The following is a 25,460-nucleotide window of genomic DNA, read 5'->3' as shown; positions in this document are numbered from 1 at the left end:
CAAAGGGACCCAGAGAGACAGAGAGTCAGAGAGACAGAGACAGACAGAGAGATAGAGACAGAGAATTCCTAGGATAATGGTGAAGGAAGATCTCCGGGCAGTGTCGCAGCATCAGCTTTTAAAATTGCAACCTGACCTAATTTAAACAGGTCAAAAAGTTCCAGATGAGATTTATTCAAAGAGAGAATACTAGTAATGAGTTAAAATGTATGATTAAGAGATGTATACAACTCCGGACGGTTTGAGGTTGAATTAGCAATAAGTATATTGAAAACCAAGCAAACACACAAAGATATGACAATCATTACCAAACTGTTATGCTAGGAAAGTAGTATCATATATTATTATATGGCTGAACTGGTGAATAGCATTTATATAACCCTTCCGTGTAAACACTGCATATTTATTTAACTAAAATTATGACGCTAACTATATTGATAGGTTGTAGGAGTGGAAAATGGCACATGTGTGGTGTGAGGTGAATTCACCCGCTACAGAGGAAAGTCAATAGATAATGCGCAAACTGAAAAATTAAGAAATAGCAACACAAGTATGTTGAATGGCAATACAGAGGCAAATCCCAAGAGATCCAGCTAATTGTGGGGAAAATATTGCCCCTGGGGAGGAGAGAATAGGAGAAGGGGTTGCCTGGGACAGCAGTTTTTTCACAAAAGGCTTTGTAGAGCTGTTTGACTCAAGCTATGTCCATACGTAACTCTATAAAAATGACAACTACATTTAAAAAGTAAAATTGTGTTAATTTACAACATTCTATCAGCATACTTAAATTCCCATCCAAATATTTTCACATAATTTAAGAGATGTGGCAGTCCAACATCAGTTTACTTTTTTGTATTTTTAATACAACTAACTTGGCTTATGAAATATTAGATAACGTTTTTAAAATTTGCAAAGTCATGGTTTCTGAATGATACTGCAAATATCAAATGCAACATAAATGCTAGTGAATGTGAATGAAGAGCACTTTACCATCTGATCCTGGAGGTCCCGGCAACCCTGGCACTCCAGGCAACCCAGGTGGTCCCTGGTCGCCTGGTTTCCCTGGAGCAGAATCAGCTCTCCCAGGAATACCAGCTGCCCCTGGAAATCCTGGATGACCAGGAAACCCTCGTGGCCCAGGGGGTCCCATCATGCCTCCAAGAGAAATCAAGAATGAAAACCACACATACTCTCAGATAACATTTTTCTGTAGAAGAAATCAAAATCAGTACATTCTTCGTAGGCTGTGGAATTTTTTTAAGGAAAAAAAATGTAGCTAAAAAATAACTGAGTATCCCAGCCATCAGAATGCCTCACCTCCTTTGAAACAAGCACACAAGTGGTAATAAAGGTTTAGGGAATCAGATTTTCTTACCTTTTTGTCTATTCTTTAGGATTATTGGAAAAGAAATATATATTATTTAATTAAAATTAGTTTTAAAAATATCAAAAAACTTTGGTAACTTGATAAAAAATAACCTGAATAAACACATTAGCACATATAGTGAATTAAAATATGGACTCACAGAAAGACAAATACTGTATGATATCACTTACATGTGGAATTTTAAAGATACAACAACTAGTGAAAATAACAAAAAAGAAGCACATTCACAGATATAGAGAACAAACAAGTGGTTACTAGTGGGGAGAGAGAAGGGGGAGGGGCAAAATAAGGGTAGGAGATTAAGAGGTACAAACTATTACATATGAAGTAAGCTATAAGGACATACTGTAAAACGAGCGGAGTATAGCCAATATTTTATAATAACTATAAACGGAGCATAACCTTTAAAAATTGTGAATCACTATATTATACATCTGTAACACATAATACTGTACATCAACTAAAGTTCAGTAAAAAATTTAAAAAATTAGAAGAAACTAAATAAGGTAATACATTAAATCATGTAGACAGGTACCTGGTATATAATTTTAAGCTGTTTGTTTTTATAATTATCATTGACTAGTAGAATTTAATGAGAAAACTGGTGTTGCCATTTAGATACTAAAATGTAATATTTGGATATGATTGAGATATGCTTACATGGAGACAGTCTTCTAATCTTTTACCCCAAAATTAATTAGCACAGCCAAAAAAAAATGGGACTCACAAAATTATCTATGTAGATGTAAAATACTATAACCACTTAGGTTTGTGGAAAAGCAAAGAGGTGCTAGATTTGAACCTGGCCTCTCCCTCTCCAGCCACAGGTACTTAAGTAGGTTATTTAACTTATTTAATCCTCTATATCTTCCTCAGAGGCTTGTAATGAAGATTAAATAAAATAATCCACATAAGGAGCTTACTGCAATATCTGGCATGTTCTCAGTGAACGACTGGATGCTCAGTGTGTTTAGAGCAGGTCAAAGTAATGCAGCAGCAGCTAAATCCTGCTTCCCCTTGACATGCTACTTCCCCCTCGCTGGTGGCTTTGGCTTAAAGACAGCTGGAAGCCTTGGTGTGAGAGTGATCATTACTCTGAGCTGCTTCTGCCTAAGCATGTCTGGTTCCAGGACCTCTCTGTGGAAGACTGACATTATCAAAGATGGCGCCAGGGTAGCTCTAGTCCCTCACGCTCTTGTAGAACCTTGACGCTCCCCTAGCAAGAGGTGGAATGTTCCCCGTCCCTTCAATGTACCAGCCTTTTGTGGTTGTTTGGACTAATGAAGTATGGCGGGAGTGACACGATATGGTTTCCAAGGCCAGATTATTAAAGAAGATTCAGCTTCTTCCTTGTGAGCAAAATGCTTGGACTGGAGTCCTGAGGCACCACAGAAGCAATATCACTGCTCGGAAGCCACCATGCTGTAAGGAAGCCTAAATTAAGTACAGAGTCACACAGAGAGACTTGAGGCTATATGAGAAATGAAGGAGAGAGATGCCTGGCCATTCCTCATGTTTCAGTTCCAGACACGATGGCTGCAACCAGATGAAAATCCCTGCTCCATAATCGCTCAGCTTAGCCCTTCCTGAATTCTTGAACCACAGAAAGAGTGAAGGGGAATATACTGAACGTTGTTGTCTTAAACCACTAGGTTTTGGGCTATCTGTTCAGCAACAGACAATTGAAACCCTGTCCGTCATCAGTAATGTAGCATGCAAGTTAAGTTGATGGCTTTCGTTATTGGGTGCATACGTGCTGGGGCTTTACGTGTATTTTCAAACATTATCTTCACTCCTTCAACAACCTTGAAAAGTTCGTACCTTATAGATAAGGCACAGAAAATTTAGGCCAAATATGAATACTAATAATCGTAGCTAACACAGTGAGTCTTTACTATATCCCCAGTTGTATTCTAAGAACTGTATACATATTATTTCTTTCAGCTGTAACAAGAACTCCGTTTTGCAGACAGGAAAACTCAGGCACAGAGAAGTTTAATAAATGCCCAAGATCACACAGTTTGTAAGTACTAGAACCTGGAATGTTCTTAGTCCATTGTGTAAACGCATAACTATTTCACTATACTATACGGATTGGGAAGGTTGGGATTCAATCACAGGTGTCTGGCTCCAAAACCCAACTCATCTCATGGTAAATACTATAGATGACTATAAAATAAAATATGTATAATAAAGGCTACATACAATGGTATGTTTAAAACAAAATGAACATGTACTCCTGTGGACTTGGCTACCATCTTGTCTTCATAACAGTCCTAAGACCTGACTCGGAATCTCCACAATCAGTCACTGGATGGTCCCAGATGCTGCCTGCTATCTCGTCCCAGTACCAGGGAGAATGCTCAACCAGCTTCCAAAAGGCAGAATGGGTTACAGTGTGTGGCATATCGCAGCCTCGCCCACCAACTGATAGGACATGAAATCAATTCAGTTGTGGCCAGCATTAAAAACTTTTTTTTTTCAAAAGAAAAGAATGGAATAGAAAATAGAGTGCATCAGATACCCCAGAGATATTATTTTGTGAAATCTGTGTTTCAACCATATGTAGGTATGTATGCATATATGTGTGTAATGTAATGTAAATGCTATACAATATAAAATTATTTCTTACTATAGGTTGGAGTCAAAATATGGATTCTTTTAAAAAAGATATTTGGAATTAAGAAGCTTCCTGTTATACTTGGTTTGGAATCTGCTAGAGACAGGTGTTACTTACTCCCACTGGGTTTTGATTTCAATCTGCTGGAGGTGGTATTTTATTATAAACAAGCCCGAAAGGAGAAATGTAAGAGCGGAGTCTAGTGCCTCCCGACCAACAGAGTATTCTGTATGATTTATATAGTTCTGGGTCAATTAAGCCATGGCTGCGATATCGAAAGAGTAAATGAACTAAACAAAGCTTTATTTACTGCCTTTGTGGTCATCAGATCCTACAAAGTGAAAGCTAGCTTTGTGAAACATTAAACAAGAACTTCGTAGTTCACAGTTGAATATCTCAGGAAACTTCTAACTCCTCAGGAACTATAACATGAAACAGACCGGATAAAATTACATTTATACCAGACTTTTCTCCCCACACGTTTAATCAGTCTTCCTGGGTTCACAGAATACAAATATTCCCTACACTTCCATTCTTAATCTCACTGGGAATATTAGCTAAGACAGCACTTGAAGGAGTTCAAAGTCCGTGTGTCAACAGGATTATTTCTCAGGCCTTTCATCAAATACTACCATGAGCCATAGGGGTTTTTTTGTGGGCGAGAGGGCTGTTGTTTTTTGTTTATTTTTTAACTAAGTCCGAATCAAAATTTTATTTTTTTATTTGCAATTTTGTATTTCCACATTTCATGCAGAAGATTTAAGTTGGGGCCTAGGTGAATGAACTAAATTTTAACAAGTAGATGTCCATAGAGAGAGCCTTCCAAGAAAGTGGGAAAGACCTAAAGACACACTCTAACCCTAGCAGCAGTTTCCACATCTTAACTGCATCTGGTAGTCTTGTGGGAAGCTTGTTTTACATACATATTTCTTATCACACCCCTGAGATAGTGATTGAATAATTCTGAGGTGCAGTCCAGGAGCCTGGATTTCTTCCAATTAAATGATTAATTGGTTTGAGCTCTGTGCTTCTTAATCCTGGCTGTGCATTAGAATTAAGCAGGGGTTGGGGGCGGGTGGTGGGTACTTCCCTGGCGGTCCAGTGGTTAGGACTCCGTGCTTCCAATGCAGGGGGCATGGGTTCGATCCCTGGTCAGGGAAATAAGATCCCACATGCTGCGCAGTGCGGCCAAAAATAAAAAAGTATGGGGACCCTTTTATAATAGTAGATGCCTTGGTCCCTCCATCCCTCAGAGAGTCCAACATTCCTGATCTGGGGTACGCACAGCCATCAGTATTTTTGAAACAATGCTAAGGTGATTTTAATATCAGCTAGAGTGGAGAGGCCCTGGTGTGGAAGAGGATGCAGCAAACCTGGCATGTAAAAGCCATACCTGCACAGACTTCCCCTGGTCTACCAGGGGGACCAGGGGGACCAGGTGGTCCAACAGCCCCCGTTTCTCCATAGCGGCCAGGGTGCCCTGGATCCCCTGGAGGCCCTGCCAAAGATAATGGCATAATGTATACAGTAAACATATATATACATTTAATGGCTCACGCGCAATCACTTTTCGTGAGCCTTGTTAAAGTACACCAGGAGATTGTTTTGCAGTTTCTCATCACGTTTAAAGTGCAATATCTTAGACCCTCCGCTGCAGACACATGCAGACACATAGTGCGGAATTTGTCATCGATCTAGGCTGCTTTCTTCCTGGAGGCAGCATCTTGGCAGGTCTTAGTCAAATGGCTTCACACATTTCTAGCGATTAAAAAACCTACTTTCTGAAAGGTAACATAATAAAAATCCCAGCATGAAGTTCACCCACTAAAATAAAATTTGGTGTCTTATGGCTGATAGAGACAGACCAAGATGCACATCTCTACTTGCACTAATATAATTATACATTCATGGCAGAAGTTCGTATACGTAGCCTTCTGAGTGTGTAAACTACAGAAGGACCAGGCCAAACCCTTCTTTTGGGACCGTGCAAATCCCATTTCAGCATAATCCATAGAGAAAAAAAATGGAACACAAACCTTTGAGTGGAAGAGCTGGAGTTGCCAAAACCCCTGGTGGTCCTGGGTGCCCGCGGTCTCCAGGATCTCCCTGAAATCATTCATTCATTCACTTTTCTTAGAAATATTAATCTTTTTCTCATGTTTCCTGGCACTAAGTAAATATTAGCATCACCAAGTGGGCATTCATATAGGAAACAAAGCCTGTAGGCTGACTAGAGAAATAAATAGCTCATGGTGGTCTAAGAGGAACAAAAGTATGAGATCTCCCACCTACAAGCAGAAGTTAACAGCCAACTGGGAAAGTTCTCCCCCCCCAAAAACAATTCAAACTCCAAAAATGCTTCCATGTGCATCAACTAGATACCTCTGAAGCCATGAAGTTTCTCGGATCTATTATGAGCATTAATGTCTAACTTGCACTCCAGAACAAATAGTTTATTTGCCTATAGGACCTGAACCTACATTTTATTTTAGCAGCAGATATTGTCCCCCTTAATTGTGTCACCTTAATGCCACCATGGCTTGTCCTGCACAAGTGCTGAAGGTGAGGTCACATAAAAAGGAAAGAAAAAATGCAGTGGTGTTCAAAGCAAAGGACTCTCCACGGTTCCCTGTTTTTAATCATGATACTGTATAATCCCTAGGGAATTTCTGAATCTCTCATTATTATTCACCTTCAAAAGGATCATTGCTCAAATGTAAAAGGTAATCATTACCACATGCATTAAAATAATATAAGCAAAATGAACTCAGTTTTGAATGATTCTTTGAAATATTTAAAAAAATAAATCAGATAACGTAAGGGATATAGGATGTTATCAGACTGTACTCAAATAGGCTCACTTTTTTACCTTTGGACCAAGAAATCCAAACGGCCCAGGATCTCCAAACACTCCTGGTTCCCCCTACAAATAACCAAAAACATGCCTTTTTTTATTTTTATTTTTTTAAGCATATATATTTATTTTTATGCACATATTTACCTACAAAATTTACAGGAAATAAAACAATGCATTATATATACAGTGCTGTTTTCATGAGGATCAAACAATGAAGGTAATTGCAGAACATCAGGGATGAAACACGCCTTTTTTAAAAAAAAATGTGATTGGGTAACAAATTATCTCATTCTCATTTAATCTGAACGACCCATGCTCACCGAGATTCTGTACAGAATCTTAACACTGCTCTGGGGTTGCATCCGACAGTTTTGCTTTAGTTTTTGTACCCACAGTGAAATCATGTAACTTATAAAATAAATGTGTTCCCCTTCTCATTACTGTGTGTGAGTCTACAGGCCCCGGTACAACTTTTGAATGACACTGAATTGCATTTACTAATGAATATGTATTTATCCTCTCTATAATCGTGTTCATTTACCTTTAATCCTGGAAAACCTGGAGAGCCATAGAAGCCAGGGTCCCCCTAATAAATTCACAAGAATCAACACAAGCAGAATTAAAACAAATACATAAACCAGTTCAGTGAATCATTTTTCACCTTAGGAGATTGCTTCGTTGGTATTTAATCTTGTCTGCAAAGGTAGCTGGATAAAGGAAATAAATATAAAAGAGATTCCATTTCTTTATAACATTTGTTATTTTAATTGATCTTTAATCTTATTCAAAAAAATAAATGTCCTTGACAGTGCTTTAAATTAAGAACACGGTTGTGTTGTTTTTGCTGTTCTTCCATTTCAATTTATTTAATTTAATGCTTGCACTGGGCTAAATATCTTTGAATCATCGCAATATAATTTGTCTAGAGATTAATAGTTGCTCTATGCATTATGAGCAATGAAAATTACTATGGAAGTCAATATTGTCTCGTTAAGTACTGAATCTGAGTGAGATAAACTCAATGCCCATGCTCGCCAAGGTCTGGTCTTCATAGTGACTCTATGAATGGGGATCCCATTAGTGACATGTGTGGAGATGTTTGAGGCCTGATGCTATAGAGTTGTTTTCTAGTTACTGCCCCTAGATCAGTACCTTCTTTTATCAAATAGGCTTAAATGAACAACTCCAAGCTACTATCACACTGACACTGAGCCAGTAAGAAAATGCCACGATCCCATTACTTCCTGCCAAATCTCCCATCTTCTGCTTGTCTGTTTTATCCAAATGATGTCCATGAAAGGGATGCTCTGGGGCACTTAGCTATTACACAATTCTTGCTGACCAAAATATAGCATTCCTCTTAGAGATAATCTCCACTTTTGAACTCTCAGAAATATTGATCTAGTCTTATAAAAATGTGAGAGAGAAATGCCTCCAAACTCACTGAAGTTACGGATGCCAAAAATGATCCTTACCCGAGGTCCTGGAAACCCAGGAATACCTTTCTCTCCTTTTGTCCCAATACCGGGCTCCCCCTTAAAGAGACGACACTTTTAGAGGAGTTCAAGCAACAGTATTTCAGCAATACAAATGCAAAAACAAAACGAGAAATAAAAATTATTGCCAGCAGCTTAAAGAAAACAGCTACTTTGGAAATAGTCTTCCTACAGAATTATGATGAAATATTGAAAAGTTCTAGTAACATATCAGCATTTAAAGCAGTGATAGTAACCATGTAAAAATTTTAAATTAAGATAGCACATCATACAATTTTTTAAGTTCTTTAAATAAATTACCTTGGGTCCTGGTGGTCCGGGAGGTCCAATGATTCCAGGCGTTCCTTTAATACCCTAAAAATCACAATGAATATAATCTGGCTTACCGGCTCTATTCAACATACTGAGTTCCATCTCTTTAAGAAATTACCTCTTTCAACAGCCATTCTCCTAATTTTTTAATGAGGGATTACTCGTCAACTGTCGGTAATTAGCAACTAAGATCCAAGCGCACCTTTGAACCTGACACTCTTCAGGAGGCCAGTTCTGTGTAAAAGGTGTAGCATTGGGCCGCGTGGGACAGCAGAGCGGTGGGGGGAGCCACCATGGACCCAGGGCAGCAGATGCAAGCTGGGAATGCAGCCACTGAGAGGAGAGGCTCCTTTTGAGCAAGGTAGTGAAACTGAATCCAGTAACTGAAAACTGATGGGAGAATGTGCACATGGCATCAGTAACATCAGTGCTGGAGGGTGACAAAGGAATTAATATTTGCCAAGAGTCTATTACATGCTCGGTTCTATGCCTCTGTCACCTTTCAATTTACCAAAGCATCAGATCCATATGTAACATCTAAAGGACAGCTGGATTTCCAGTGGTATTTTCAGCGACCATATCAAAGACATGAATGGGGGACTATATCCTGGAGGACATGTCACAGTTTAGCAGCCCAAGCTAGGTCTGCCACTCAACAGCCGGGTAAACTTGAGAACCCTGGTAACCTTTCCAAGTCTCACTTTTTCAACTCTGTATAATGGAGCTAATAATAGTGCCAACCTGTAAAGGTTACCCTGGGATCAAGGCAGCGTTGCATGTAGGTGCTCAGCTCTTCGCTGGCACGGGAACATGTTCAGAAAACGTTGGCTATGACTATTTTACCAAGGTCACATATGGATTGAGAATTACCTTTGCTCCTTTATAGAGACCAGAATCAGGTGGCTGCACCAGAAGGGTGGGTCCTGGAGAACCCTGCTGGCCAACCTCACCCTTTTAAAAAAATCAAGATAATAAGAATTTCATATTAACTTTAGTTTGAAATAAAAATGGAAACGAAGAAGACTTTCACCCACATATTGTGGTATAATGCTTACAAGCCTGTATGTCATGGATTTAAAATAAAAATCATGGCAAATACATCATGTAATTTTAAATGTTTATTGTTTTTCATAAATAATACATACTGTTAAAAATGAATTTAAAAAATAAAAGTAATCCATAATCCTACCATCCAGAGGTAATCTCTATTAAAACTTTGGTGCAGTTCTTTGTGGTGTGTGTGTGCTTGTATGTATGTGTGGGTCTATAACTGTGTATACACACATGTATACATATGTCTACATATACACATGTGCATGATATGCATGTGTGCATACATGTGTATGGGACTAAATGGTGTGCTAAACATAATTTGAAACTCTAATAGAAGACTCTTATTCAAAAAGACACATACACCCTAATGTTCATTGCAGCACTATTTACAATAGCCAGGTCACAGAAGCAACCTAAAGGCCCATCAGCAGATGAATGGATAAAGAAGATGTGGTACATATACACAATGGAATATTACTCAGCCATAAAAAAGGAATTATATTGGGTCATTTGTAGAGACGTGGATGGACCTAGAGACTGTCATACAGAGTGAAGTAAGTCAGAAAGAGAAAAACAAATACCATACGTTAACGTATATATGTGGAATCTAGAAAAATGGTACAGATGAACCTGTTTGCAAGGCAGAAATAGAGACACAGATGTGGAGAACAAATGTATGGACACCAAGGGGGGAAAAGGCGGGTGGGATGAATTGGGAGTTTGGAATTGACATATATAAACTAATACGTATAAAATAGATAACTAATGAGAACCTGCTATATAGCACGGGGAATTCTACTCAATGCTCTGCAGTGACCTAAATGGGAAGGAAATCCAAAAATGAGGTAATATATGTATACCTATAGCTGATTCACTTTGCTGTACAGCAGAAACTAACACAACATTGTAAAGCAACTATACCCCAATAAAAAATATATATATTATAATAAAAGTAACACTATATAATAATAAACAATTTAAATGCAGAATATAGTTTATATTGTATTAAAATTTAAAATCATTTAATATATTTTACAACACTATTTTTTGCACATTTTCCTATCACATTGGGTGGGCCAAAAGGTTCGTTCGGTTTTTTCCATAAGCCGGCTCTAGTAGCACTTAGCTGTCTTTAACTTCATTCGGAACAATTTTGTTAGACCGTATGTGACAGGTGTCCTATCAGCGTGCATTTAAAAAAAGACATCAAAATTGGTGAATTTTTGTGTAGCCATTTTAATATTGGAGATGGAAGAAAAAAAGCAACATTTTCGGCATATTATGCTTTAAAAGGTAAAAACGCAACTGAAACACACAAAAAGATTCGTGCAGTATATGGAGAAGGTGCTGTGACTGATCGAACATGTCAAAAGTGGTTTGCAAAGTTTCGTGCTGGAGATTTCTCACTGGATGATGCTCCATGGTCGGGTAGACCAACTGAGGTTGAGACGGTCAAATTGAAACAATAATTGAGAACAATCAACATTATACCATGCAGGAGATGGCCGACATACTCAAAATATCCACATCAAGCATGGAAAATCATTTGCACCAGCCTTGGTTATGTGAATCGTGTTGATGTTTGGGTTCCACGTAAGCGAAAAAAACCTTCTTGACCATATTTCCACATGCTATTCTCTACTGAAACGCAATGAAATAGTTCTGTTTTTAAAACAAATTGTGACGGGCAATGAAAAGTGGATACTGTACAACAATGTGGAATGGAAGAGCTCGTGGGGCAAGCGAAATGAACCACCACCAACCACACCAAAGGATGGTCTTCATCCAAAGAAGGTGATGTTGTGTATATGGTGGGATTGGGAGGGAGTCCGCTATTATGAGCTCCTTCCGGAAAACCAAACGGTTAATTCCAACAAGTACTGCTCCCAATTAGACCAACTGAAAGTGGCACTTGACAAAAAGCGTCCAGAATTAGTCAACAGAAAACGCATAATCTTCCATCAGGATAATGCAAGACCGCATGTTTCTTTGATGACCAGGCAAAAACTGTTACAGCTTGGCTGGGAAGTTTTGATTCACCCATCGTATTCACCAGGCATTGCACCTTTGGATTTCCATTTATTTCAGTCTTTACAAAATTCTCTTATTGGAAAAAATTTCAATTCCCTGGAAGAATGTAAAAGGCACCTGGAACATTTCTTTGCTCAAAAAGATAAAATGTTTTGAGAAGATGGAATGATTAAGTTGCCTGAAAAATGGCAGAAGGTAGTGGTACAAAAGGGTGAATACGTTGTTCAATAAAGTTCTTGGTGAAAATGAAAAATGTGTCTTTTATTTTTACTTAAAACCGAAGGCACTTTTTGGCCAACCCAATAAGTACTAGAACCTGGAATTTCCCCACATCATGACGTCTTCCAGTATATTTTTGGCAAGCGTGTTAAATGGCTGTACCATAAATTTCCCAACCACACTGGAACTCCATGAGAGCGGAGCTCAGGTCTGTCTCGCCAAATCCCCACACCAAGCACCAATACTAGCCTGGCACAGGGTAGATGCTCAATATCTATTTACCCACAGTTGTTGAAAGAGCCCCTCACCGACTCTTAAGCATTCAGATTGTTTCCAGATGAGCTTCCACCTTAAGGCACTTTTCTAAAGTTTATCCTTACCTAGTTTTGTGTTTCAGCAGAAAGGACTATGGGTGTGAGGGGTGGACGGTGTGTTGCTCAATGCTTTGGGTCACAGTTATTCATATTTTTATTTATGTGTGAAGTTTAGGACTCTGATGAAATTTGGCAAGTTAAGCTAAACAAATCCATAATTAAACAAATTGTTACCCCGGATATATTATCAGAAATATTCCATGTCTTTGGGCTAGGGGGAAGTGTGTTATATAAATTAAATTGAATTTACTGTTAGGTTTTGTCAGAACTGTCATTTTATAGTCAAGGGTAATGGTGTCATAATAATTCAGCAAAGACAAATTCTCAGCCATAAAGCTGGACAGTGACGAGAGAACGAACACAAGTTAAGTGGTAATCAGAACCATCTCCTCGACCCGGGTAGCCCATACATTTTAACATGTGCTCCTCCACGCAAAAGGGAGTTCTTACCGGGTCTCCCATTTGCCCCTTTACTCCCACGCCAGGATTACCCTGGAAAAGAAAAGAAAAAGGAAACTAATTGCTTTGGAATATTAAAAAGTAATTACAAGTAATAAGACTTCTGGTTAAGCAATTTGTTGAAGTGTATTTATTAAATAGTTCGGGAATTCTAAAAAGAGGGAAGACATGATTCTGACAAATATTAGTGTCAGTTATCTCATTGTACATGGACTTCATTTGTGTATCTTACTCATGGCCGCCTACCTTCAAACCTGGACTCCCAGGAGGGCCTGGAGGTCCCTAAATCAACAGCAAAAACACACAAATCAGTTATCAGTGATGGAGATCAGACTGTGCCCTTATTGGTTGTCCCAAGCTCCTCTTTAGGAAACGCTTAATTTTGAAACACACATGATGGACTTCCTACCATGGCTGGGCTGCTTGCCCCCCACCCCCCTCCTGCCCCCCACCTCCAGGGACCCGTGCTTCAGGAGGGACTCACGCCCCTAATGGTGGGTGTTGGCTGATTCATCAGGTGATAATCTCGAAAAGAACCCATCTCTGCCTGAATTGCCCAAGACTGCAATTCTGCTTTCTTTTGCTTGATTTAAATATCAAGTCAGGGCTTTTGGAGAGACAGAATCAGCAGTGCTGTACTTACTGCCAACCCCGGCTCTCCTGGATATCCCACTGGGCCTGCTGGTCCTCTCACTCCCCTTGAGCCCTAAACATGAGAAAAATCAGTAAATTCTTTACCAGAAACCATAATCATCGTTCACGGGAGAGCTGCATGTAATCCCAGTTGGATAAAGACCTCCGGAGAAATCACAGTCCCGGCCACACCTGCCCTGCTGCGTCATCTTGAACAGTAGCTCTGATAGAGCTGGGAAAAGGGCACAGAGCTGGCAGGCAGTAGCACTTGGTGAGTGTGACTAACTCCTACGTTTGGGATTAAGACCCAGAGATCAATCTACTTATTCACAAATAAATCTTGTAGTAGCAAAAGTAGAGAACAAAGAAACCTTGTTCCTCCTAAATTCCATATATTTTATAAATTTAATATATATCAAAATGCTTTTACAATATTAATATTACTTAGCATTAAATAAATTATTAATGTAGTTATACTCTAATATATCCTTTCAACGTGCCCTGTAAGATCAGTGTGAATAGAAATGTCCCCAATTCAAGATCAAGGTAATTAAGCCATAAACAATTTCCTGCAACATGTTAAGTTACAGCAGAATAACACACAAATTCACAAGGAAAGGTTATAGTTGGGCAGTTCTAGAAGTATGGAGAAAGGGGCTCTGTTCTCCCACTCACCCTGCCCATGTCAAATGATTTGAGAGTGTGCAATGGCATTACTCTCTCCTAGAGAATGAATTGGTATTTATTTTAACAGTGACACCAAGGTATCTCACTGATAACGTAGAACTGAGCTGCCGGAGTAGTAAGGAAAAAACAACCTGAGAAAGTAATCCTGTCAACAGCCAGAAGTTACCAAACACAATTATAGGTGAACCCTTAGGAGGCCAAATTGCTTTCAGTTTTAATCTTGTGAATATTGATGAATTGCAAAGACAAATATAATCATTGAATCACAAATTCCAGGAACGTGAAGATAGGGCAAAATACTAAACATAATACACAATTACTGATTCAGCAAGCAAAATCATTTTCACTGGACATATATTATTTAGGTAGTTTCTAAGCGGAATTATCTTCCTAAATATTAAGCGACTATAGCTACCCAAGCAATACCAAATGATCATTGCAAGATAGAAGTGAAAGGTAAGCCGGAGCTTACTGAGATTCAAGGGCGGCTCTGTGGGCCCGGGACCTGTGCAGTCACACAGGGCCTCATGCTTGATTTAATGCTCTGCTGTCACCATCTTAAAATTTGTAATAATTTTTGAACAAGAGACCTACATTTTCATTTTGCACCAGGTGGGCCCTGCAAATTAGGTAGCTGGTCCTGCTGAGATGCAAACTAGTGGAGACCATAGGCTATCTGAGGAGCAAACAGAAGCGCATGGCCTGCCCAGAAGACTTACTGGTAAGCCGGGAGGTCCTGGGTCCCCTCTGTCACCCTGCAATAGTATCAGGACATTGCATTAGAAGAGCAACACCATTTCCCTAAAACACACAACATAAAAGTAAACACACACACACAGGACTTATTTGGACTGTCTGTGCAGTTTGTTCAGTTTTTCAGTGTTGAAAAGACAGCTGTGGAAGGGCTCTATGGAGGTGCTTTTCTGTCTCCATTCTTAAGCCCTGAATTCTACCTCTACCCAGCTGAAACCAGGGAAAGACTGCTGGAGTCGTGAGGACATGGAATCAAGATGAGATTTCATCTTTCAGTTTAAAATGTTCTAAAGAAAAAAACAAAGCTCTAAATTCTGGATCCAGTGGTCCCATTTCATCAGTTTAACTGTCTGTCATCTGATTGGCAGACCGTTCCTCCCTTAATTAACACCTGTTATCACCCAGGAGCAAATGTAAAGGGAATTCGTGTGGAAACCCTCTCTGCCGCTGTGCACACCTACCGCTTTGTGACTCGACTCTGCCCCGAGACTCTACTCAATTGAAAGGATCAAGGGGTGTATATTCTCTTGAATACAGACTCTTCCTTTTTTTTCCAAAATGTAAAATATACCGCAAAATATACGTATGATAAAATTTAACATTTTAACCTTTTTTAAGGGTACGGTTCTGTGGCATTAAATACATTCACCATGTTGTGCAACCATGTTGTGCTTCCACTGTCCAAGCTTTTTCATTTCCTCATGGAAACCCTGTATCCATTAAATACTAGCCCTCCATCCCCCCTTCCCCAGCCCCTGGCAAGCACCATCTACTTTCTGTCTCTATGAATTTGACTACTCTAGGGACCTCATCTAAGTGGAATCACACATTTCCTGTCCTTTAGTGACCAGCTTATTACACTCAGCATATGACCTCAGGGTTCAACCATGTTGTAGCATGCTTTAGAATTCCCTGACTTTTTAAGGCTGAGCTGTACGTGTGTACGTACTACCCTCTGTACATCCATTCATCAGTAGGTAGACACTTGGGTTGCTTCCACCTTTTGGCTATTGTGAATAGGCTGCTATGAATATGGGTGTACACATATCTGTTTGAGTTCCTGCCTTCATTTTTGGGAGAACGTATCTAGAAGTAGAATAGCTGGGTCATAGGGTAATTCCACATTTAAGTTTTTGAGCAATCACCCTACCATTTTCCACAGCAGCTACACCATTTTACATTCCCACCAGCAATGCACAAGGGTCCCGACTCTTCCACATAATTATTAACACATTATGTTGTTTTTCTTTTTCTTTTTTTAATAATCATCCAAATGGGTAGGAAGTGGATATAGGCTCTTAATAAGACCATTGTTTCTCCAAGGTTATCGATCTGCATGCCACTTTCATTAGGGATCCTCTGTTTCTCTTTAAGATGAGGAAATCTCTATATTCATCTCCCTTTCTGTCTTGCTTGTTGTTTCTTGCACAATTACCAAAAACTACTCACCATAACTAATATTGTACTGTTCATCATACTTTACAATACATGGCAGTATAAACGATTATAACAGACCATCAGCACTGAGAGGAAGGCAGGGTAGATATTAATTTCCTTTCACAAATAAGGCAAATGAGGGGCTTCCCTGGTGGTGCAGTGGTTGAGAGTCCGCCTGCCGATGCAGGGGACACGGGTTCGTGCCCCGGTCCGGGAAGATCCCACATGCCGCGGAGCGGCTGGACCTGTGAGCCATGGCTGCTGAGCCTACGGTCCGGAGTCTGTGCTCCGCAACGGGAGAGGCCCCAACAGTGAGAGGCCCGGGTACCGCAAAAAAAAATAATAATAAGGAAAATGAGGCTCAGAGAGGTTGAGGGGGTTGCTTAAAGTCACAGTAGTAGGTAAGGGTCAGTTCACTCCTTCCAACACATCATACTGGTTCCTAGAATGACCCTGTTTTTGATGCTAAGTTTATGAATGTATCATTTAAGCTATAAATAGAAGCACAGTGCTTGCTGTCTAACAAGTAAGACTAGGCACAGAGGCTATAAACACATACTGTAAGCTCACTTAAGGGATCACCACTCAGGTGTGGCCACTCCAGGTGGCACAGAACTTGGAATCTGATAGAGGCAATCTAGGACTACCTTTATCTAATTATTGTAGAATATCTTTCCTTAAAGGATATGACCATGTCTTGAAAATGTACTGTATCTCTCCTGAGTCTATCGTATCTAGTGATCTCCTTCTGCTCATCCACGGCTACTCAGATTAGAGAGAGGCGGTGGTCATTCAAGAGTTTATTTCTGAATATTTGTACATCATTCTCTGTGAAAAACACAAAGGCATTTCTTTTGCTAAGGATAGTGCTATCAGGTTTCTACAATTTTCAAGTTCAATAGTGGTGACTTCTATCAACATGAATGGTAAATATTAATATCACAATATTTTAACTACAAAGTAATTAATGATTCTCAGCTGGAAGTGATTTTTCCCCCAGGAGACATCTGGTAATGTCTGGAGATATTGTTTGGGTATGTGTGGGGGGGGGTCAGGGAGGTGTTACTGGCATCTAATGGGTAGACGCCAGGGAAACTGTTCAACCTCCTACCATACACAGGTCAGCCTCCACGACAAATGATTCACCGGCCCAAAATGTCAACAGTGCCGAGGCTGAGAAACTCTGAAATAAATGTATTCATTGCAACTCTGCGAGAATCATGGGGAGGGAGGGGAATTTTGCAGCCAGAGAAGCTAAAGCCAAGCGCCTTCACACAAGAAGTATGGGTCATCCCAGAGGGTCAGGGTAATGATCAAAACCAGTATCCTCAGAGCCATTTTAAAGGAAATCTCAGTCCATGTGTTTTCTGCATGGGTTTACTTATATAGAAAAAAATTGTTTTAAACCCATCCTGATTGTAAAGCTTACCTGAATACCTTTAATGACACCTAAAATGAACACTGAATTTCCTTTTTCTCCTTTTTTCCCAAGAAGGCCCTGAAAATAAAATAGTCACTTTAAGAGAGGAAAAGAGCATATTACTATTTCTGTATTTTCTTTTGCAAATGAAATATTACTCACCAATAAAATTACCATTATAATCATATTTCACTAGTGGAGATTTCTTTATTCTCATTTTTATTATCATCCTAAGGTTGTCATATATACTTATTTAATATTTGGTTAAGATCTACTGAGGAATCTCCTAAGACAGAATATCTACTAATATATTATATTATATTACGTGGCCGTGAGCCACGGCCACTGAGCCTGCGCGTCCGGAGCCTGTGCTCCGCAACGGGAGAGGCCACAACAGTGAGAGGCCCGCGTACCGCAAAAAAAAAAAAAAAAAAAATTCCGCTTGTCTTGAAATACCTAGAGGGGTTTATGTATCTGCAGTGAACCCTGAATGATAAACAACCTAAGCTTTGCTAAGTGGCCTCCCTTCCCCTATCATCCATTCTCTGTATTGCAGCCAGGAGCATCATGATAGAACATCAGTCGGATCATATTTCTTCCTTCCTTAAAACCATCCAGTGTATTCCCATGGCATGGAAAAGAAAACCCAGCTTCCTTCCATAGTCTACAAGGCCCCGTGTCTTCTACGTCCTGCCCAACTCTCTGTCCTCATCCTCCAGTCACCCGCATTTGTTCACCAGGCTCCCAGTACACTTGCAATAACTCTGTTTCTCGAACACATCCAGCCTGCTCCCACTGGAGGGCCTTTTCACTTAAGATTCCCACTAGGCTGAATTGTGGCTGTCTTACTGGGGAGCCTTGTAGGCCAGGAGCTCCTCTTTCTCCTGGAAAGCCTGGAGCACCTCTTGAGCCGTTGTAGCCATCTATGCCAGATTTGCCTCTGGATCCAGGAGGCCCTGGGTGCCCCTACAAGAAACAAAATGATAGGTGAAGCATTTTTGCAAGAATACCATAACAAAAAGGTTCTGTGATATGGGTCCCCAAATTATGGCAACTGTGACTCACATGTCGTTCAGTCTTGTGAAACTTCCTTCCCCACCCACAAGAACTACGTAGCATAGTAAAAATAAATAAATCTATTTTCATATACCCCAATTTAAATTAATTTAGTCTGGAGTATTTTCAGAGATCAGGGAGGAAATCTTCCTTGAAATCCTTAGAAAGACCTAATGGATTATAAACCCTGCCAAATACCTTTTCCTTCTTTCCTCTGGTTTTCGTATCAGCAATGAGAGGTTTGAGCCCACTCCCACCATTAGGACTCACCAGCAAATAAAAACTTTTGTAATGAGTATAAATTTATTTCCAGAACATTGTACTTGACCTGACAAGTATACAAGCTCATATCTTGGAATGCTTTTCTCCAATGTTTTTGAAAACCTTGTTCTTCAAGTAAAATGTTCTGGTCTCAGAGTTATTACACAAAATTGAAATGCAAGCACCCTCCATTTACTAAAATAAGAAAATAAAGAAGAGTTTGCCATATATATTATATATAATATATATCATATAAATATATTTTATATATATACAAAACGTGATTTTAAGGGCTTTGATGAGTGTCCCTCCCTTCTTTAAAATAAATGGAGAAAATTTAAGGATACTTACAGGTATCCCATCCAAACCTGGGAATCCAGGAACACCAGTTGGACCCTAAAATCCCAGAAAATAAAACAAAGATATAAAAGCTACTAAATTATTAGATTAACAGGTTAATTTACTTAAAAACATTAATAATTAATAACTTGTTTTAAAAACAAAACCTTATCAGTCATTGTCATCTATTTTTACATTAAGGAGCTCAAATGCCAACATTTGGAAATCAACCATTTGTGCTTTTCTTTTCGTACTTAGGAAGCCAACATGGCAATATTAGTTCAAAGAATACATTCAATACCCTATAACTGGAAACTCAACTTCTCAGACTCTATTTATCCTAGAGAAACAAACTCTTAAATGTAAACACAGGTAATTTACAGGACTGTTTCTGCACACTTGCACTACACGAAGTCGGACTAGGATCTCAAATTCTCATCAACAGGGAATAGACTATAGTTTTATCCATATTATGGTATATCATAGAGTAAAGGAGTAAATTCAGTCTACACAAATTGATATGAAATGATCTCCAAGCCATATGCTTGAGTAAAAAAAAAGGCTCTGCATGATACATATAGTATCAGTTAGGTTGTTTTAAAAAGCCATGAAGAAAACCACTCCTTACTGGGTAAACTCATGTATTTAAGTGCTTAGAAAAGGTCCAGAAAGGCATGCTCCTCTGGAAAGGGGTTAGGAATGAGGACTGAATATCGAAGAGGAGTTTAGACTTGATTTTTCTAAGGTTCAGGTAGGTACTACTCGTGATTATTAAAAAATCTGGCATAGCAATTCTGGTGAGGGTTTAATATGAATCTTTCACTTAAGAAGAGGCTTACCTTATCACCCTTGTCACCTGCTGCTCCAGGAAGGCCACTGTCACCTCTCATCCCTTTCTCTCCTGGAATTCCAATGGGTCCTGGTGGCCCCAGGGGTCCAATAGGACCCTGTGGCCCTGGTGGTCCTGGTTGACCCTAAGAAGCAAGATTAAAAAGGCAGGGGGATGGATGACTCTTAAGTAATATTTTCTAACAAAAAAATATGGTGACTTGGGTTTACAGAAGACTGGAAAATTAAAGATGGAGCAAACTCTAATAATAGAAGCACGAACGATCAATTAATTATAAAAAAAGAAAATGTTGCCTTTTTCAATCTGAATCAAAGCTGTACGATAAATTTGAATTACTGAATGTACACACACATCTATAAACTGATTATAGTTCTCTTACTATTTTCATTCTGTCATTGAAATTTATAAATCTTGAGCTATTTAGTGCAGTAAGGAATTTTTAAAAATCAAGGTCTCATTAGCATTATGTAAGTGACACAAGGTAAGAGTGAGGAAAAAGTGCCAGATATTTTATTTACTTCAAATGGCTCATAATTTGTCTGCCCTTTTAGGGAGAAACATTTCTTTCTTAGCTGCTTTTAGCTAATTTCTTATCCATAATTTGGAATCAGGCTCTCCATGTCGCATTATTTTTACGCAATCCAACTTTCTTTCCATAAATGAAAACATCACCTTTTATTTTAGGCAAAGAAGTTTCAGGAACTCAGTTCTCCCCCTAAACCCACAGTGGGAACATCTCTGGGACAAAGATGAGGAACTCCTTGCTCCCTTTAAGCCTGTTCTCCGTTGCATTTAGATGCACTGTTGCAGTGAATGAATGTTCAGTTACGACAGGGAGTCTCACAGCTCTTCCTAGGAGTAGGAAGGTTGGTATGTCTCAGCATCAGTTTCTCTAACTTCCGGATGATCGTATCTAGCTGCCTCTTTGACATCTCCTTGAATACGATGGTACCCTCAGCTTAAAAAAATCCAAAATGCAACTTTTGATTTTACCCCCAAATTTGATTCTCCATCCACTGTCTCTATCTACCCAGAATCCAGCCCCAGAATCCTGGGATTCATCCTGGATATTCCTCTTTCTGCCACACCTACATTTAACCCATGATCGATTCCTAGCATTTCACTCCCGAAATGGGTCTGAAACTCACCCACCTCACTGTCTGCCTTGCTGTGACCCTGCAGGTCAGCATCAGTGAGACCGGTGTTCCAGGCTCCCAAATGGCTTTCCAGCTTCCTCTAACCCTCCTCCCTGCCTCTCTTCAAGTGACATTAAAACAGATATCAGAGGGACTTCCCTGGTGGTACAGTGGTTAAGAGTCTGCCTGCCAACGCAGGGGACACGGGTTCATGCCCCGGTCCGGGAAGATCCCACATGCCGCGGAGCAACTGGGCCCGTGAGCCACAACTACTGAGCCCGCATGCCTGGAACTGGTGCTCTACAACAGGAGAGGCCACCGCAACGAGAAGCCCACGCACAGCAACGCAACTAGAGAAAGCCTGTGCACAGCAGCCAAGACCCAATGCAGCCATAAATAAATAAATTTATTAAAAAGACAAAGAAAACAGAGATCAGATCATGGCATGGCTCTGCTTTTTAAACTTTCATTGTCTTCCCACTCCATGTAGAATAAACCTCGTGCTCCTCCCTTCCAGACCTTACAGGGTGTGGCCCCAGATTCCCTTGCACCCCATGCTGTGCCCACCCCACACTCACTAAGTCCCAGCCACGCTGCTCTTTTCTGTCTTTGGGCCTCGGTGCGAGCATTCTCTCTAGATCTGCACATAACGGGGATCTCTCCTAAACTGCCACCAGTGAAGCAGGATCTCCAATTCATCCTCACCCCCATTAGTCTCCCTCAGGGTATCCTGTCCACTTCCTTCTTAGCATCTTAGCATTTCACATTTTTTAAATTATGTATTTGCCCATTAGTTTGTTGTCTGCTCTCCGACTAGACACTAGCACCATAAGGGCAGGGATATCTGCTCACCAGTTAAGTCTTCCATCTACCATCTACCGTGGCCTTTGGCTCAGGAATGAATGAATGAATGAGGGATAGACGTGGCAGTGACTATGCTCACAGGCTTAGTGGTCCAGCCTGACCACCCATCCGCTCCAGACACACTCTATACGAGGGCCCTGTATGATCAGGAAAGTGATTTTTGAATGCTGCAAAAAGTTATTCTATCAAATGTAATCTTTATGACATACAGATTGATTTTACACATTCAAACTTGTTTACTTTTTATGAAATAATCAACTCATGGGAACAATGAGGCTCTCCAAATGAAATTAAGAATCTAAAATCAGGGTTTCTAAATGATACTTCTAGGCTCAGCATTCAATCTCTGTCTATCTAAAATCAGGGTTTCTAAATGATACTTCTAGCCTCAGCATTCAATCTCTGTCTATAATTTGATGTGCGCAGAAAGTATCTCAGATTCCTATGTTTTTTTAAATAACTCGCTTTTGCATTCCTAAGATAATACTCTTAGATTAAATAAAGAGAAGCTTTATACTGAGACGTTTATAACAAGGCTTTCGCCGATGCAGGGTGATCTGGTCACATGACACCATGCCCTGTGGTGGCTAATGTGTCCAGCTGTGTGGTCTAACACATGTCAAAATCCATGCTTTATTTCACTACAGTTTGAAAACACTCTGTATTCATCTGAAGACAGGCTGTCACCTGCAAGTATTTTATGCTTTTTAAAATTTTTCCAAAGATTTAAGAAAAAATCATTTAATATCCCCTTTCCCGACCCAAACAACACGGATAACTGCATTCAGAGAGCAAGTAAGTCTTGATATGTGGAGAGAAAAGCTGAGTGGATTTCAAGAGATATCTGCTTAGAACTTTTAAACCTCTGGGCAATTTCAACCTTAGTGCTCAACTGTAACCGTGCACGGGACCCTGTATAAGAACGTAGGGCTATCCTTTGGGTGTATGGGGCCCAGGGAAAAATATGTTTTGGAGAGTCCCACCTACATAAAAATTTGAGTCACCTGAAATCAGTGTATCAGTGTCATTCTGGTGACCCAATCTCAGGGATTCCATGAACGAAGAACAAAATCCCACAAGCGGGCAAGGGAGGCTGTCCTATCAGGCGGCCACCCTCTGGATACCAGGGCCCGGCCATGGGGCCCCAGCCCAGCCCAAGAGCATGAACCCCAGAGCTCCTCATGCGGTCAACTCCCACTGGCTAAAGGGTCAGAGAGCATCCTGCTGAAACTACTTTTAAGCCCAAGATGACGCCGCTGCTGCCTGGGTGCCACTTCAGCAAACTTATGTAACTTCTGTGCCCCTGTAAACGCTCCTCATAAACAGAAATGGAATGCATCCAGGCAGCTAATGGCCAGACGCCAAGCCAACTTCGGGCTCTACGCGTACTTCCTTGTTCCTTATTCATTTCTATTTTTCTCTTCCTTGTTCCTTATTCTTTATCCTATAAAGGCTTCTTGATTTCTCCCCATTTTGCAGGTCTCCGGATCCTCGGGAACGGAGGCTGCCCACTTCATGAGGTGTTAAATAAAATTTGTTTGTACCACCTAAACTGTCTTGAGTTTTAACAACCTTAAAGGGAAGAAACAGATGCTGGGACCCATCGGTCCTGGTCCCCAGTGAGGCCCTGCCTGAGGCGGGGCCTGGGGTCAGGAGCCCTGCTTGTCCTGGTCTAAGGACAATAATGCAAGAATATTCCCCACGTCATCTTTGGTAATATCAAGAAAAACTGGAAATCCCATAAAAATCCCAAATGAAACTGATTGAATGAATTATGGTATCTTCATACAATGAAATACTGCACAGGCTGTCTTAGTCTGGGTGCCCCAGAAGCAAATTAGGACACAGCATCAATGCAAACGGTTTAATTGAGAATAAAGGAGACATGGTGAGAAGGAGACGGGGTGAAGGAGCAGGGATGTGACACAGAGAAGGAAAGGCAGCCCCTAAGGCTGTGCTATCAAGCCAGTTACCACCGTGGGTTACTGGAGCTTAACCCAGAGCGGAAACTCTGGGTGTCAAGGTAGAATACACACCTCAGAGTTACCCGGCCCGGGGTAAGGGAGTTAGGGTGTTTACCTCACTGGTGGAGGGCCACTGATGGTGGGTGGGAAGTGTCTGCTCCTGGGGCTTTGAGAAAGCCCACAGACAAAGAGATGAAGAGACTGGCAGCTGGAGACCCCCCCTTAACTCCCCCCCAAAACAGGAGCACTGAAGTAATAGGCCTCAGGGAAATGCACAGGGCCCAGACACTGAAGGATGAAGTAGGTCTCTCTGGATGGATATAGAACAGCCTTGTGATACCCATGAAGAAGAAACAGAGTGACTGAGCTCCAGGCTCTGCAGTCAGCGCCTGTGTGTGAAGCCCAGGCCCACACTTACTAGCTGTGGGACCTTGGGCACGTTTCTTAACCCCTCTGCTCCTCAGCTTCTTTACCTGTCAGTGGCTTGTGGACCTAAAAAGAACAATGCATGTAAGGTGTTTAGCATAGTGCCTGCACAGTAATGCTAGCTATCGTTATTATACATGATCGTTATTATAAATAGTTCATTGTTAAGTGGGGAAAAAAAGCCATGTATCATATGATCCCCCCGATAGAGAAACAAATGGACATACATTTTCTTAACATATATGTTTGTAAACGAACATTTCTAGACGGATATACAAGAAATGGCACATTACCACATCTCAAGAGTGAGAAATGCAAACCAGGGCAATGATAAAGTCTGTTTTGTGAGCATCTTACCAACAGCAAATGTGACTTTTATAATAAAGATTAATTACGATTTCTTTCATCATTAAGTCATTGACTTTGCTAACATTACCAACAAACTTTAACATCTGCCTAAATTTTATAAATCAAAATCATACTTTATTTGTACTTTCCCTTCTCCTCATGCTTTTTCATCATCATTATAATAGCTACTATTTCTTGAGTATCCATAAAAATACTAAAAGCTCACCATTTTCAAGGAAGCTTAAATGTATAAATATGTGTTACAGAAAAGACAACAATAATATATAAAGTCAATTCTATGGGCACAAACCATCTGGGGGCACTCTGAGGGCATCTTGCTTTTCTCTAGGTATTATACAATTTTTAAACTACAATCTAGAAGCAAGAATAAATAATGAATTCAGCTGACCTTTTCTACCTGTTTTAATTAATCTTACTTGCTTTAGATTAATTACCATAAGTGAAAAGCTCCCATTTT

The 25,460-nt window shown here is 40.2% G+C and overlaps 1 protein-coding gene across 1 annotated transcript in view; it reads right to left on the bottom strand.

Moving 5' to 3' along the window:
- Positions 1-25,460, bottom strand: part of COL4A4 (collagen type IV alpha 4 chain) — a 134,953-nt gene that overhangs the window by 66,931 nt on the left and 42,562 nt on the right. The window contains exons 5-20 of the mRNA XM_060016014.1: positions 20,234-20,368; positions 19,407-19,451; positions 18,588-18,704; positions 17,748-17,816; positions 14,848-14,883; positions 13,452-13,514; positions 13,055-13,090; positions 12,800-12,841; positions 9,543-9,623; positions 8,661-8,714; positions 8,340-8,399; positions 7,406-7,450; positions 6,877-6,930; positions 6,044-6,113; positions 5,401-5,505; positions 991-1,155 (exon numbers count right to left, since the gene is read on the bottom strand). Of these exons, the coding sequence (XP_059871997.1) occupies positions 991-1,155; positions 5,401-5,505; positions 6,044-6,113; positions 6,877-6,930; positions 7,406-7,450; positions 8,340-8,399; positions 8,661-8,714; positions 9,543-9,623; positions 12,800-12,841; positions 13,055-13,090; positions 13,452-13,514; positions 14,848-14,883; positions 17,748-17,816; positions 18,588-18,704; positions 19,407-19,451; positions 20,234-20,368 (1,177 nt within the window). The remainder of the gene's footprint in view (positions 1-990; positions 1,156-5,400; positions 5,506-6,043; positions 6,114-6,876; positions 6,931-7,405; positions 7,451-8,339; positions 8,400-8,660; positions 8,715-9,542; positions 9,624-12,799; positions 12,842-13,054; positions 13,091-13,451; positions 13,515-14,847; positions 14,884-17,747; positions 17,817-18,587; positions 18,705-19,406; positions 19,452-20,233; positions 20,369-25,460) is intronic.

Source organism: Delphinus delphis, chromosome 7 (assembly GCF_949987515.2).
Source record: "Delphinus delphis chromosome 7, mDelDel1.2, whole genome shotgun sequence".
Lineage (NCBI taxonomy): Eukaryota > Metazoa > Chordata > Mammalia > Artiodactyla > Delphinidae > Delphinus > Delphinus delphis.
Note: the sequence above shows the minus strand (reverse complement) of the source record. Positions and strands in the feature narration are given on the sequence as shown.